This window comes from Cnephaeus nilssonii (genome assembly GCF_951640355.1).
Source record: "Cnephaeus nilssonii genome assembly, chromosome: 18".
Taxonomy (NCBI): Eukaryota; Metazoa; Chordata; class Mammalia; order Chiroptera; family Vespertilionidae; genus Cnephaeus; species Cnephaeus nilssonii.
The window spans coordinates 570265-583529 of record NC_137089.1 but is presented as its reverse complement, the minus strand read 5'-3'; the positions used below and the strand labels follow the sequence as shown (position 1 = coordinate 583529).

Below are 13265 nucleotides of genomic sequence, written 5' to 3'. Positions count from 1 at the left end.
GAAAAAGACGAGTACGATTTCTACAAAGTAGAGACGCAAATGAAATGGGGCAGGAGTCCAACTGAAACACAAAATGAGAAAGAAAATTCAGAAACTATAAAATAAACGGGTAAAAAGTAATGCTGCTATTAATACTGCAACTCAACCACTATAAACTAACCACACTCTGTGGTCCAAAATAATCGTTCCAAAATTCTTAGTCAATGGTGACTACAAGGAGAAACTGACAAATGCCTACTGAGTGGCATTCCTACTTCACAGGAAGCACTGGGCCAGAGCGAGGGGCGGACCCCAGAGGGCGGAGTTTCCGCTTTGTTTTGAACCTGTGCTCTCAACTCCTGCCACTCGACCCAGGTCCTATCCCAGGGGTCCTCTCATTTGGGCCCTCAGATCCCCGGCTGAAGAGGCCCTGCCTCTCGTACACAGCGCTCTCCTCCGACCCTTCCCTCTGCGCTCAGGATGATGTCGCTGTCCTGGGGCCAGCGCCGAGGGTCAGCCAGGCGGCCTCCTGGGACAGCCATCGTGACTATGCACCACACCTAAGGGACATCTTACCCGGCCTGTGCACATTGGGACTGACAACTGAATGCGGTCAGCTGGCAGGCAGGGCGGCCAGAGGGCCTTGTGGGGACAGCTGACCACACTTTAATGTGAGCTGAGGACGGGCTAGTACCCTACTCTCCACACTGACTTCCTGACCCGCACCATCGGGCTGCAGGATGTCGGAGAACGGCCCTGTCCTCAGGAAACACTACAGGATGTAGAGGTGAAGGGTTGCGAACCTCATCTGAAACGTATGGGGGGTGGGGCGCGTGCGTGCACACACACACACACACACACACACACACCGCAAGAGGTAGAAAGCAAACTGCTGGTGAGTCTGGATAAACGGTATACGAGACTTCACTGTACTAGTCTTGCAACTTTTCTCTAAATTTGAAATTAGCTTAAAATAAAAAAAACTACCCAACCCCCACGACGGGTTAAACAAAAAACCCGTGGCTTCTCCAGGTGCTCCCACTGCAGCCGACACTGGCCCTCCGGACCACAAGGCACAGCCACTCACCCCAGGCCCCTTTTCTACCCTCACCACCTGCCCATGCCCCCATGCCCGTCTCTGCCACCACTGGCAGCCCTAGTGGGCGGGATGCCGACGTCCCTGACTCTCTGGCCCTGGCCCTGCGGGAGCAGCCCAGCCGGCCACGGTGGGGAGGGGTGCTGGGTCCGGCTGACACGGGGTGAAGCGCATCAACAGCCTGGGAAGCTCAGTGGCCGGAAGCTGGCAGGCGGTGCCACAGGTGTGTGTGTGGGGGGGCGAGGGTCACATTTTAATTAACAACCGCACTCACCTGCTAGCTTCCTGCGCTCCGGTCTCCCCACCCTGGACTCCTTCCAGGCGGGTTCAGTCTGCCGAGTCAGTGTCCACAGTCTCCTTCAACGGGCTCGACCCGGGGACAGAGTGAGCAGAGGGCGTGGAGCTCTGTAAGGCCGCGCGGAATGAGGACCGCGAAGGGATCCTGGAGCCATGGCGGGACTGGGTCAAGGATGAGACCCGCGAGCCGGGGCGGGACGGGGCCAAGGATGGCACTTGGGAGTCCCTTTTCGACCGGTCCTGGGAATGCAATTGTGACCCCGCCTTCAGCGAGGCCAGCGATGGGACCGTGGAGCCCACACGCAGCGAGGCCACGGACGGGGCCCTGGAGACGGTGATGGAAGAGACCTGGGACGGGTTCCGAGAGGCCTCGAACCAGGAGCCCGTGGCGGAGATGGAGGAGTCGGTGCCGGAGGCTAAGGACCCCATGCGCGAGGAGGACAGCGGTTGGCACAGCTCCGGGCCTCCGGGCCCCCGGCGCAGCCAACCGTGCACGCGCGCCAGGTCCCACGTGTCCTGGTGCTCGCTCCACAGCTGCTCGCGCTGCAGCAGCAGCTGGCGCCGCATGTCGTGCAGCAGGTGGGCCCGGCGCAGCAGCCGCAGCAGCTCCTCCCGCAGCCGCCCGTTGTCCGCCTTGATGGTCTGCGTGTGCGCGATGAGCGCGCGCGCCGCCTCCCTCTCCGCGCGCCGCGCCAGGGACTGCACCCGCTGGCGCGCCTCCCGCTCGAAGGCCGCCTTGTCCTCCAGGAAGCGCCGCTTGACGCGGTGGAGCAGCTGCGTGTGCTCCACGCGCATGTGCAGCAGCTCGCGCTCCAGCGTCCGGATCCGCGCCAGCTGTTCCAGCTGCAGCTCCTGCGGCGGCGGCGGCAGCGCGGGTCAGCACGCGCCCAGCTCACCCGGCTTCCGACCCCCGCCCGGCCCGGCCCCACCCGCCCCGCGCACACGCACTGGCCCGCCCACGGCGCACGCGCACTGGCCTTGTAGGGCTGCAGCTCCTGCACCTGCCGCGCCATGTGCGCCGCGCGCGCCTCCATCTCCTGCAGCTGCGCGCGCACGCCGTCCTCGCGCCCGTGGTAGAGCGCCTCCAGGTCGGCGCGCTGGCTGTGGATCTGCGCCAGGTCCACGCGGTTCTGCTCCTCCAGGCGCACCGTGGCGTTGGCGCAGCGCTGCGCGTGCGCGCTCACGTAGGTGGCGTAGAAGCGGTTCTCGTCGCGCAGGCGCAGCGCCTCGCCGTCCAGCTGGATGTTGTCCTGCAGCACCTGGTCCACGCACTGCTCGTAGGCGTCCAGCTGCTGCGTGAGCAGCCGGTACTCGCGCAGCAGGTACTGCGCGCGCTCCGACAGCCGCGCCTCGGCGCCCTCTGCCGGCCGACTCCCGCGCTTCTTCTTGGGCGCCATGAGCCCCGGCCTGGGGCAGAGCGACGCGTGAGGGCTCGCCCGCAGCCCGCCCCCACCCCGCCCCGCTCCTCCGCAGCCCGAGGACTCTAGCGGTGGGGCGCGTCTCAGGGTCGGGGGAGGCAGAATCAGGGGTATGGGATGAATCGGGGGTCGGGGCCCCGTGGCCAACCTTTACTCGTGGGTTCCTTTGGGACCGTGGCCATCCGTCGGGGTGCGCCCACCTCGAGTATTGTTGGCGTTCAGCCCCTACAGTCTCCATGGAGACAGAACTTAGCCGCCCTCCCCCACTATCGCCCCATCGCTGGGGCAACAGCCCTACTCCCCCATCCCCCATCCAATCCCCCAACCCCCGCACTCAAAGTTGATAACCCCGCACAGGTCCGACCCGGACTGGGACTTGGGCTTCCCGCAGACGAAGCAGCATCCCGCCTCCACGCCCAGCGGGCTGTGTCAGAGCCCCGGCAATTCACTCCCACGGCCGCACCTGCACGACACGTGTGGCAGCGCCTCTTAAAATTACGAACACAACGGAGACATTTTCCTTCGTGTAAAAAATGTGCTTTATAAATAAAGACAAAATGGCATAAACTTCAAGACAATGCAGAATCTTTGTTTATTTTAACCTTAAAATATTAAAGACACAGCCCGGCTGGCGTGGCTCAGTGGTTGAGCATCGACCTATGAACCAGGAGGTCAGGATTCAATTCCCTGTGAGGGCACATGCCCGGGTTTCGGGCTCAATCTCCAGTGTGGGGTGTGTAGGAGGCAGCCCGTCAGTGATTCTCTCTCATCACTGTTTCTGTCTCTCTCCCTCTCCCTTCCTCTCTGAAATCAATAAAAATATATTTTTTAAAAAAATACTATAAAAGAAACACTGCTCATGACCTAAAACAGCATCTGAGCGATGGCCTTAAAGGATACGGACTTTTAATAGGATATTGGTGCCTGACGTACAGAGAATCGACAGAAGACCAACTAGAATCAGGGAAAAACAGAAAACCTTGCACCTGCAAGTGGGGGCTTTCCTGAGGCCATTTGGGACGGTTCCCTCCAGCCCAAGCCTGTCAAACTCGCCGCTGCGGGCTGCATGCGTGCTCTGGCATCTACATACCAGGGTCTCTGCCCCCAGGGGCAGCTGCCTGCGCCGCCCTGCACCTCACCACCCTCAAGGCCTGCCTGGGGCCGCTGTACCCATTGGGCAGATTTAGAAACTGAGACTGCAGAAAGCGGAGGCCTATTCCCAGGGCCCGTCTAGTCCTTCGCAGTCTGACTCTGTGCCTCCCAGGAGCGCTGTCCCTGCCTCTCCCGGGGCTCCTGTCTCGGGGGCGTCTGGGTCGAACTTGGCCTTTTAATGTTGTTGCTGGGTGAAGGACTCCACCAGCACATGACCTGGGCCCACCACCCTTCCCGGCCACGGCCACCCGGGCCTGCGGCTTCAGGCGATGCCGGAGACTGACCCACGGGCGGCCAGCTGCTGGGCGACGGTCAGACGAAGGGACCCTGGGGCCTGGAAGCCCCGCCCCACCCCAGCACATGGTCCCTCCATCAGAAGCAGTCCTGATGGCGGGCACCACAGCAAAGGGGCCGGTGCCCAGGAGCGTGAGTGGAGTCCAGGAGAGCCCGCCTATCCGTGCCCTCTGGCTGGCGTCCAGCCCTGGGGACCCGAGGCCTGGCTGTCCTCTGGGCGGGACCCACGTCTGCCCCCTTTCCTGTATCCCGGGCGGCGCCCGCCCGCAAGCCTGCCTTCCCCTGCACCCCCACCTGAACGGCTCTTGGCCAGGTGCTCGGGCAGGGACCCCTCCTCCAGCGGCCTCCCCTCCAAAGCCAGGGACCGTGGGACAGCGCCAGCCCCACCCCAGGCGTGTCAGCTCCAGGGAAGCCCACGTGCAGTCAGATGGGCATCAGCCCCACAGCCAGGGCTGCCCACCAAAGACACAGGCGGGGGGGGGGGGGCGCCCGCGGTGATGCCGCTGTGACGACCCTGCTCGGGGTCAGGGGGCCACAGGTCGGAGAGGCCTTGCTAGAGGCCGGTGTCTATGGGCTTGGCTCCCTGATCCTCCCTGAGGGTCTGGCCCGTAAGGATGGGATTTGGGGTGTGGTCCAGGCCATGCCCCTCCCAGGGGCTTTGTTGTGAAGATGAGAACGACAAATTGAAGAATGCCCAGAGCCCCGCTCAGGCCCCTCTGCAGGCTGGCTCCGAGGTGACCCACGAGATGGCCCACTTTTCTTTTTAAAAATGTGTATGTTTTTTATTGATTTCAGAGAGGAAGGGAGAGGGAGAGAGAGATAGAAACATCAGTGATGAGACTCATGGATCGGCTGCCTCCTGCACACCCCCGACTGGGAATCAAGCCCGCAACCCAGGCATGTGCTCTGATGAGAAATTGAACCCTGGCCTCCTGGTTCATGAGCCGATGCTCAACCTCTGAGCCACACTGGCTGGGATGAGGCATCCTCGTTTCTGAGTCTGCAGGCACGATGCCAAAGACCACCACACACACAGCCCCAAGGAGCCCTCCTGGGAGGGGCCTGGGCACCTGAGTCCATAGCACATGGGGGAGCAGGCAAGGCAGAGGACGGCTTTGGGGCCGAGGGAGCACCCCAGGACCACCCAGCGGGTGGGGGAGGCTGTGCCCCAGACAAGAAGGGCAGTGGCTCCGACTGTGACACAGCGGGGAACAGCGTGACAGCCACTCGGACTTTGACCCTGAGGAGCAGGGAAGGGGTGGGCCCGCACTCCGGATGGTGACGCCCGGAGGGCAGGGCCAAGTCCTGGGACGGGGGTGGTCTGCCGCGTGGGAGGTGGGAGGTGGGAGGTGGGAGGGGGTGGTCTGCCGCGTGGGAGGTGGGAGGTGGGAGGTGGGAGGGGGTGGTCTGCCGCGTGGGAGGTGGGAGGTGGGAGGTGGGAGGTGGGAGGTGGGAGGTGGGAGGGGGTGGTCTGCCGCGTGGGAGGTGGGAGGTGGGAGGGGGTGGTCTGCCGCGTGGGAGGTGGGAGGGGGTGGTCTGCCGCGTGGGAGGTGGGAGGTGGGAGGTGGTGGTCTGCAGTGTGGGAGGTGGGAGGTGGGAGGTGGGAGGTGGGAGGGGGTGGTCTGCAGTGTGGGAGGTGGGAGGTGGGAGGTGGGAGGTGGGAGGTGGGAGGTGGGAGGGGGTGGTCTGCAGTGTGGGAGGTGGGAGGTGGGAGGTGGGAGGTGGGAGGTGGGAGGGGGTGGTCTGCCGCGTGGGAGGTGGGAGGTGGGAGGGGGTGGTCTGCCGCGTGGGAGGTGGGAGGTGGGAGGTGGTGGTCTGCAGTGTGGGAGGTGGGAGGTGGGAGGTGGGAGGTGGGAGGGGGTGGTCTGCAGTGTGGGAGGTGGGAGGTGGGAGGTGGGAGGTGGGAGGTGGGAGGTGGGAGGGGTGGTCTGCAGTGTGGGAGGTGGGAGGTGGGAGGTGGGAGGTGGGAGGTGGGAGGTGGGAGGGGTGGTCTGCAGTGTGGGAGGTGGGAGGTGGGAGGTGGGAGGTGGGAGGTGGGAGGTGGGAGGTGGGAGGTGGGAGGGGTGGTCTGCAGTGTGGGAGGTGGGAGGTGGGAGGTGGGAGGTGGGAGGTGGGAGGGGGTGGTCTGCCGCGTGGGAGGTGGGAGGTGGGAGGGGGTGGTCTGCCGCGTGGGAGGTGGGAGGTGGGAGGTGGTGGTCTGCAGTGTGGGAGGTGGGAGGTGGGAGGGGGTGGTCTGCAGTGTGGGAGGTGGGAGGTGGGAGGGGGTGGTCTGCAGTGTGGGAGGTGGGAGGTGGGAGGTGGGAGGTGGGAGGGGGTGGTCTGCAGTGTGGGAGGTGGGAGGTGGGAGGTGGGAGGGGGTGGTCTGCAGTGTGGGAGGTGGGAGGTGGGAGGTGGGAGGTGGGAGGTGGGAGGGGTGGTCTGCAGTGTGGGAGGTGGGAGGTGGGAGGTGGGAGGTGGGAGGTGGGAGGGGGTGGTCTGCCGCGTGGGAGGTGGGAGGTGGGAGGGGGTGGTCTGCCGCGTGGGAGGTGGGAGGTGGGAGGTGGTGGTCTGCAGTGTGGGAGGTGGGAGGTGGGAGGGGGTGGTCTGCAGTGTGGGAGGTGGGAGGTGGGAGGTGGTGGTCTGCAGTGTGGGAGGTGGGAGGTGGGAGGTGGTGGTCTGCAGTGTGGGAGGTGGGAGGTGGGAGGGGGTGGTCTGCCGCGTGGGAGGTGGGAGGTGGGAGGTGGTGGTCTGCAGTGTGGGAGGTGGGAGGTGGGAGTGGGTGGTCTGCCGCGTGGGAGGTGGGAGGTGGGAGGTGGTGGTCTGCAGTGTGGGAGGTGGGAGGTGGGAGTGGGTGGTCTGCCGCGTGGGAGGTGGGAGGTGGGAGGTGGTGGTCTGCAGTGTGGGAGGTGGGAGGTGGGAGGTGGGAGGTGGGAGGTGGGAGGGGGTGGTCTGCAGTGTGGGAGGTGGGAGGTGGGAGGTGGGAGGGGGTGGTCTGCAGTGTGTTTTTCATCATTTCTGCCTACACTGGGTTTACTTTTCTCCTTGTTTTCTAGCTCCTTACGGCGGAAACTCACACTTTGCTAACAGCAGCATTTGGATCCATCCATGTCCCTCTCAGCGTTGCTCGGGCCGCATCCCGTGCTCTCTCCGGTCAGAATAGTCTATAATCCCCATCACTCTGACCGCTGGCTCACTCACAGGTGCGCTGTATGAAACTCCGAGTCCTTTTTGGGGGGAAAGGGGGAGTTCCAGATCCCTTGGTTGTTTATTTCTGTTTCCTGGGGGAGCAGAGACCATGATGTGGCACCGCTGGGGATGGCGCGGCCCGTCCCCAAACAGCTCCACAGGGAGGGGGGCTGCCTGCGAGCACCCCCAACCGTCAGCCCACCTTCCAGATCCCGGGGGGTGGAAGGACCCCCCCCTCCCCCCCCCCCCCCTCCCCCAGGCCGAGGCGCCGCCGTGCAAAGGCCCGGAGTTGGCGCGAAGGTTCCGGAGGCTGCGGCGGCTCCGGGGGCAAAAGCGGAGGAGGGCACCCGTTCGCGGGACCGGGGTTCGCGGCGGGGGGCGGGGCTTGTGCCACAGACCCCCCCCCCCCAGGCTCTGCGCAGGCGCCACGGAGGCGCCGCCGCCGGTTCCCAAGGCAACGGGGCTCAACAGTTCCCGCCCCGCCGGTTTGTGCAGCCGCGGCGCCCACCGCCCGCATGTGCACGGCCGAGGTGGGACGCGCACGTAGCCCAGCGGTTCCTGCTGAAGCGGCGGCTCGGGAAGGGGGGTGAGCGGGGCACGGCCACGCAGGGTCTGTCTCCCCGACTCAGTGGGACGGAGGCAGGCGTCGTGCCTCCTCCACCCGCTGGAGGTGTGGCCTTGGGCGACGCCTGAGCCCCGCGGGCCTGTTTCCTGTAACGGGCCCCCCGCATGGCCTCCGCCCGGGGGTGCGGGACAGGGACAGGGGTCCCGGAGCAGCACCTGCCGCCGCCCCGGTCCGCCTGCTCCCCAGCTCTGTCTGCGGCGTCCACATCGCTCCCTGGGGGGCTGGACCCCCGTCCCAGTCTCTGAGCGGGAGGGCAGGGCGGGCCTGAGAGGATAAACGCGGTGGACGCGCATCGGAACCAGAGCGTGTGAGCCCACGCGTGTTTGTGATCGTGAGCACGCGGGGCTGTGCAGGAGTGTGTGTGTGAGGCTGTGCGAGCGCGCGTGTGTGTTCATGGGGCGGGGGAGCAGTGCACACAGCAAGTGCAAAGGCCCGAGGTCAGATCCTGCTTGACTTTGGGGGGACAGAGTTGTTGAGACGGGATGTGTGAGGGGGACGGGGACGGGGACGGGCAGATCATGGGAGCTCGGGGACTTCGGCTTCTACTTTTAGCGACACAGGGAGTGGTCGCAGCCGCGGTGCCAGGTCACAAGGCTCACCTGCCTACTGTTGAGGTTGCGGGGGGGCGGGAGAGCAGTGCCGATGTTAGCCTCCACTGACCGGGTGAGACTTGCCGGAGGCTCAGGCTGCAGTGGGGACAGCGGACCAGGTAGCAGTGGTTGGATTCTATGAATTCTGAGGGAACAGCCAGGAGGATTTGCGCACAGGCTGGATGGAGTATGTGAGAGCGGTTAGGGTGCCTGGAGAAGGGTCCTGCCCCGACCCCAACCCTCCCTGGCCTCCAACTCCCCTTGCTGCCTGCCACCCCCCTCCCCGCCTCCAAAAGATGCTGGGGTCCTGAGCAGCCTGCAGAGGCCGTGCCTCACCCAGAGCCTCAACCCCATTGTACTCCCACCCCTCCCAGCAGCCAGAGCAGGAGGAGGGGGTTGGGTGGGGACCAGCGGCTGACCTCCCTCCTCCCCAGGCCTATGGGATCGTGTGGAAGGCGGTGGACCGGAGGACTGGCGAGGTCGTGGCCATCAAGAAAATCTTCGATGCCTTCAGGGACAAGACAGATGCCCAGGTAATCGAGTGTGGCTAAGGGCGAGGGCAGGGCAGGCCGTGGGCCGGCCCCCCGCCTTGGGCCCGCTCTGAGAATCGGTCCCCACGGCCCGGTGGGTGTGGGTGAAGAGCCTTTGGGCCCTGCTGGCTTGGCACACACGTGTGTTTCTGCCTCGTTCCAGAGAACATTCCGGGAAATCACGCTGCTCCAGGTGCGTGGCCGAGGCATCTGCCCCCTCCCCGGGCGCAGTCTCCCCAGAAGGAGGGAGCCGGGCCCTCCACCCCAGAACACAGCTGCTGGCTCTCTCCCCAGGAACTTGGGGACCATCCAAACATCGTTAGGCTCCTGGATGTGATCCGGGCGGAGAATGACAGGGACATTTACCTGGTGTTTGAGTTTATGGGTGAGTGAGGCCTCGTCAGCCCCCAGCCTCACCTCCATCCTAGCCTGAGGGCCCCCTCCAGGGGCCTGGCTCCCTCCGGATGTCCCTCGACGGCTCGGTCCCGGCCGTGGCCAGCACCCGCACCCGCACCGTGGGCAGTGTCCTGTGCCCAAGGACAGACAGCTTGGCTGACGGCAGGAACGCCCTTGACTCCATCCCCAGAGGCCCCTGCTTTGTCCACTGTTCACGGCTCCTTTTCCTTTTTCTGCTCATTTTATAAAACAAAGGCCCAGCCCCGGCTGGTTTGACTCAGTGGAAAGAGCGTTGGCCCGTGGACTGAAGGGTCCCCAGTTCGATGCACGCGCCTCTGTTGCAGGCTCCACCCCGTGTCTCCCCCTCCCTTCCACTCTCTCTAGAAACCAGCGGGACAATACCCTCAGGTGAGGGTTAACCAAAAAAATCAAAATAAAGCAAAGGCACAAAATAATTAAAAATAACTCCACAAACTTGTTGCTGAACCAACAGTGAGCAGGCCCAAGCTGCCCGCAGGCCCACGGGGAGGTGTGCGCGCCCAGGGCGTGGCCCTGCGGGTGGCCGGGGGCCAGCAGAGGTGCCCTGAGGGGTCCCAAGTGGGACAGACCAGCTGCTCTCCCCAGGGCCCCTGGGCTAACCAGACCCCCCCCCCCCCCGCTGCCTCGCGTGCCCCCCAGACACGGACCTGAACGCCGTCATCAGCAAGGGCTCGCTGCTGAAGGACGTGCACAAGCGCTACATCTTCTACCAGCTGCTGCGGGCCGCCAAGTTCCTGCACTCGGGCCGCGTCATCCACCGGGACCAGAAGGTGCCGCCGCGCCCCGCCCACTGCCCCCCCCACAGTGCGCCCCGCCCCCCTTTCCCCGAGCCCGGCCCACCGCCCCCGCCCCCCCTCCACCGCCCTGAGCCACCCCCCTCCCCCACCGTGTGCACCGCCCCCCTTTCCCCGAGCCCGGCCCACCCCCGCCCCACCGTGTGCACCGCACCCGCTCCGCCCCCCCCTCCACCGCGCCCGGCCCACCGCCCTGAGCCACCTCCTCCCCCAGCCGTCCAACGTCCTCCTGGACGCCAGCTGCCTGGTGAAGCTCTGCGACTTCGGCCTCGCTCGCTGCCTCGGTGGCCTCCCCGAGGGGCCCGAGGGCCAGGCCCTGACGGAGTACGTGGCCACGCGCTGGTACCGGGCTCCAGAGGTGCTGCTGTCCTCCAGCTGGTAACGCCACGCCCTCCTTCCCGTCGCCACCTCCCCAGGCAGCCCCGCGCCCCCGCCCCTTGCCCAGCAGAGCCTCCAGGCCCGGGCCCCGCAGGTGTCCTCACCCACCCGCCCCTTCCCAGCACGGGCCCCGCCCCCTCGAATGGCCTCTCGCACGCCCTCCGCCAGGTACACGCCGGGGGTGGACATGTGGAGCCTGGGCTGCATCCTGGGGGAGATGCTCCGGGGGAAGCCCCTGTTCCCCGGCACGTCCACCCTCCACCAGCTGGAGCTGATCCTGCAGACCGTCCCACCGCCCGCCCGGGAGGGTGCGTGCAGGGCCCACTGGGCCAGGGCACCAGGCCCTGGGAGGCGGCCGGCAGGCCAGGGCTGGGGGGCAGGATGCCAGGGGCCCAGAAGCCTCGGGAAGACGGGAAAAGGGGGGAGCTCATGGGGGTGTCAGGGAGCAACTGTGCAGCCTGCAAGGCAGGCAGGGCCTGGCCACAGGGTTCACGTGGGTCCAGCCTCCCAGGGCTGCTCCATCACCCCCTCCCTCCTTACCTCACACCTTCTGGCGCTCATCTCCTCCCCCCCAGACCTCCTGGCTCTCGGCTCAGGCTACGGAGCCTCTATCCTGCAGCACCTGGGGGCCCGGTGAGTCCGGGGCTCCGCAGCTTCCCGTGTCCCCGCCGAGCAGCCCAGACCCCGGCCCAGCCACCGCGGTCCCGCTAAAGAGGGCTCCAGTGAGCGGTGGGGGTGGACAGAAGGGGACCGGAAGTAAGGCCCGGATCTGGTGACCCCGCCCCGCCGCCAGGCTGCCTGAGTCCTGAATGGGTGGAGGGATCCAGAGACAGCTAAGTGGGGCCCCGCAAAGGGTGGAGCCTGGGCCGGGTGCGGGTGTGGGGGGCTCGGGCCTGGACAGGACGGACTCGTGGCCCCGCAGGCCCCGGCAGGCGCTGGACGCCCTCCTGCCCCCGGACACGCCCCCCGAGGCCCTGGACCTCCTCCGGCGACTCCTGGTGTTCGCCCCCGACAAGCGGCTGAGCGCGGCCCAGGCCCTGCAGCACCCCTACGTGCAGAGGTAGGGGGGGAGGGGCCTGCCGCCCGCCAGCCCCCCGCTGCCCCCCAGGCTGTCGGGGAGGCTCGCGGACCGCAGCCCGGGCCTCGCCCCCTCCCGTACCCGCCTCGTGGGCTCCCGCAGGTTCCACTGCCCGGCCCGCGAGTGGGCGCTGGAGGCGGAGGTGCGGCTCCCGGCGCACGAAGGAGTCCAGCTCTCGGCCCCCGAGTATCGCAGCCGCCTCTACCAGGTGCCCCGGGCGGGCCGCCCCCAGCGCCGTCACCGCCGCCCCCAGCGCCGCCAGCCCCTCTGAGCGCCTCCCTCCCGCAGATGATCCTGGAGCGCAGGGGCGGCAGCCGCCTCCCCAGAGAGAGGGGCCAGGGGGACGCACTGGTGCCGACCGCGGGTCCCCCGGGGGCAGAGCTCAGCGCCTCCGGGCCCCAGGCGTGCGCGCTCCAACCCAGAGCCGCCCCCCCGCCGCCCGCGCAGGACCGCGGACACAGGCCGCAGAACAGCCCCGCTCACGGTGCGTAATGTGAGCGCCGGACCCTCCGCTGTGGGTGTGGGACCACCCTCTCCGCGCCCAGACTCCTCACCGCGGGCTGATATCCGACCCACAGACGCCCCCGGCGGAGCCAAGAGCGTCCCCAGGCAGAACTCGGCGCCCCCGCTCCAGCGTCCGCCCCCGAGAGGCCGGGGGAGCGGTGAAAGGCCCCCCGGGGCGACGGCGGAGCCCCCCTCGTGGGTAGGTGGTGTAGGTGGGCACGGGAGGACCCTCTGCGGTGCCTTCCTGGGGCGCACAGCATGACCCCCCGACACGTGCCTCCCAGGCGAAGCCCCGCGCACAGGCAGCGCCCTCCCTGGCCTCGCAGGCCGCCGCGCAGGTGGCCGTCCAGGCTCTGATCCGGAACGACCGGGACCCTGGCCGCGGGGCGAGGGCGGCCGGCGCGCGAAGGGTGAGCCCGTCCCCCTCAGCCCTCCTCCCTCCGTGTCCCCCTCTTTTCGCCCCTCCCCTCCCTCTCACCTGGACCCCCGACTTCGCGCAGGTCCCTCTGGCGCGTCCCGGGGAGGCCCGGCCGGGCCGCAGGATGTTCAGCGCCTCGGCCTCGCAGGGGGCCCAGGGGGCCGCGCGGGCCGCGCTCGGGGGCTACTCCCAGGCGTATGGCACCGTCTGCCACTCGGCGCTGGGCCGCCTGCCCCTGCTCCCTGGACACCGCGTGTGAGCCTCACTCCCCGCCGGCTCCCCCACCCCGCGCCCCAGGATCTGCCCCCCAAGTCCCGCCCCCTCTTTGCTTGGCCCCATGGGAGTCCCAGGAGGCTTGTCCAGAGGCGCCCACTCCAGCCCCATCACCTCCTCCAATAAAGTCGTCTGTCCCCAGCCTGCTGGCCAGTCCTTCCTCCTCAGAGGATCTCCGAGTCCTCGCACCCGTTTCCTGGAGCCCATGCCCTCTCGAACCCCCTGTTGTTACCCTGCGG

The 13265-nt window shown here is 67.0% G+C and overlaps 2 protein-coding genes across 2 annotated transcripts; one reads left to right on the top strand and one right to left on the bottom strand.

The window, feature by feature from the left end:
• Positions 1 to 1402: 1402 nt before the first annotated feature.
• Positions 1403 to 2769, bottom strand: CCDC166 (coiled-coil domain containing 166; the record flags this gene model as incomplete). The annotated part of the gene is made up of 2 exons (XM_079796287.1): positions 1403 to 2224; positions 2350 to 2769. The coding sequence occupies 2 exons, from the start codon at positions 2767 to 2769 to the stop codon at positions 1403 to 1405; spliced, it is 1242 nt and encodes a 413-aa protein (XP_079652413.1).
• Positions 2770 to 9323: 6554 nt separating this feature from the next.
• On the top strand, positions 9324 to 13137 carry MAPK15 (mitogen-activated protein kinase 15). Its single transcript, XM_079796540.1, has 11 exons — positions 9324 to 9339; positions 9441 to 9531; positions 10221 to 10351; positions 10590 to 10753; positions 10922 to 11386; positions 11676 to 11813; positions 11934 to 12039; positions 12120 to 12315; positions 12410 to 12534; positions 12620 to 12745; positions 12836 to 13137. The coding sequence occupies exons 2-11, from the start codon at positions 9528 to 9530 to the stop codon at positions 13010 to 13012; spliced, it is 1632 nt and encodes a 543-aa protein (XP_079652666.1). The 5' UTR covers positions 9324 to 9339; positions 9441 to 9527; the 3' UTR covers positions 13013 to 13137.
• The last annotated feature ends 128 nt before the right edge of the window (positions 13138 to 13265 follow it).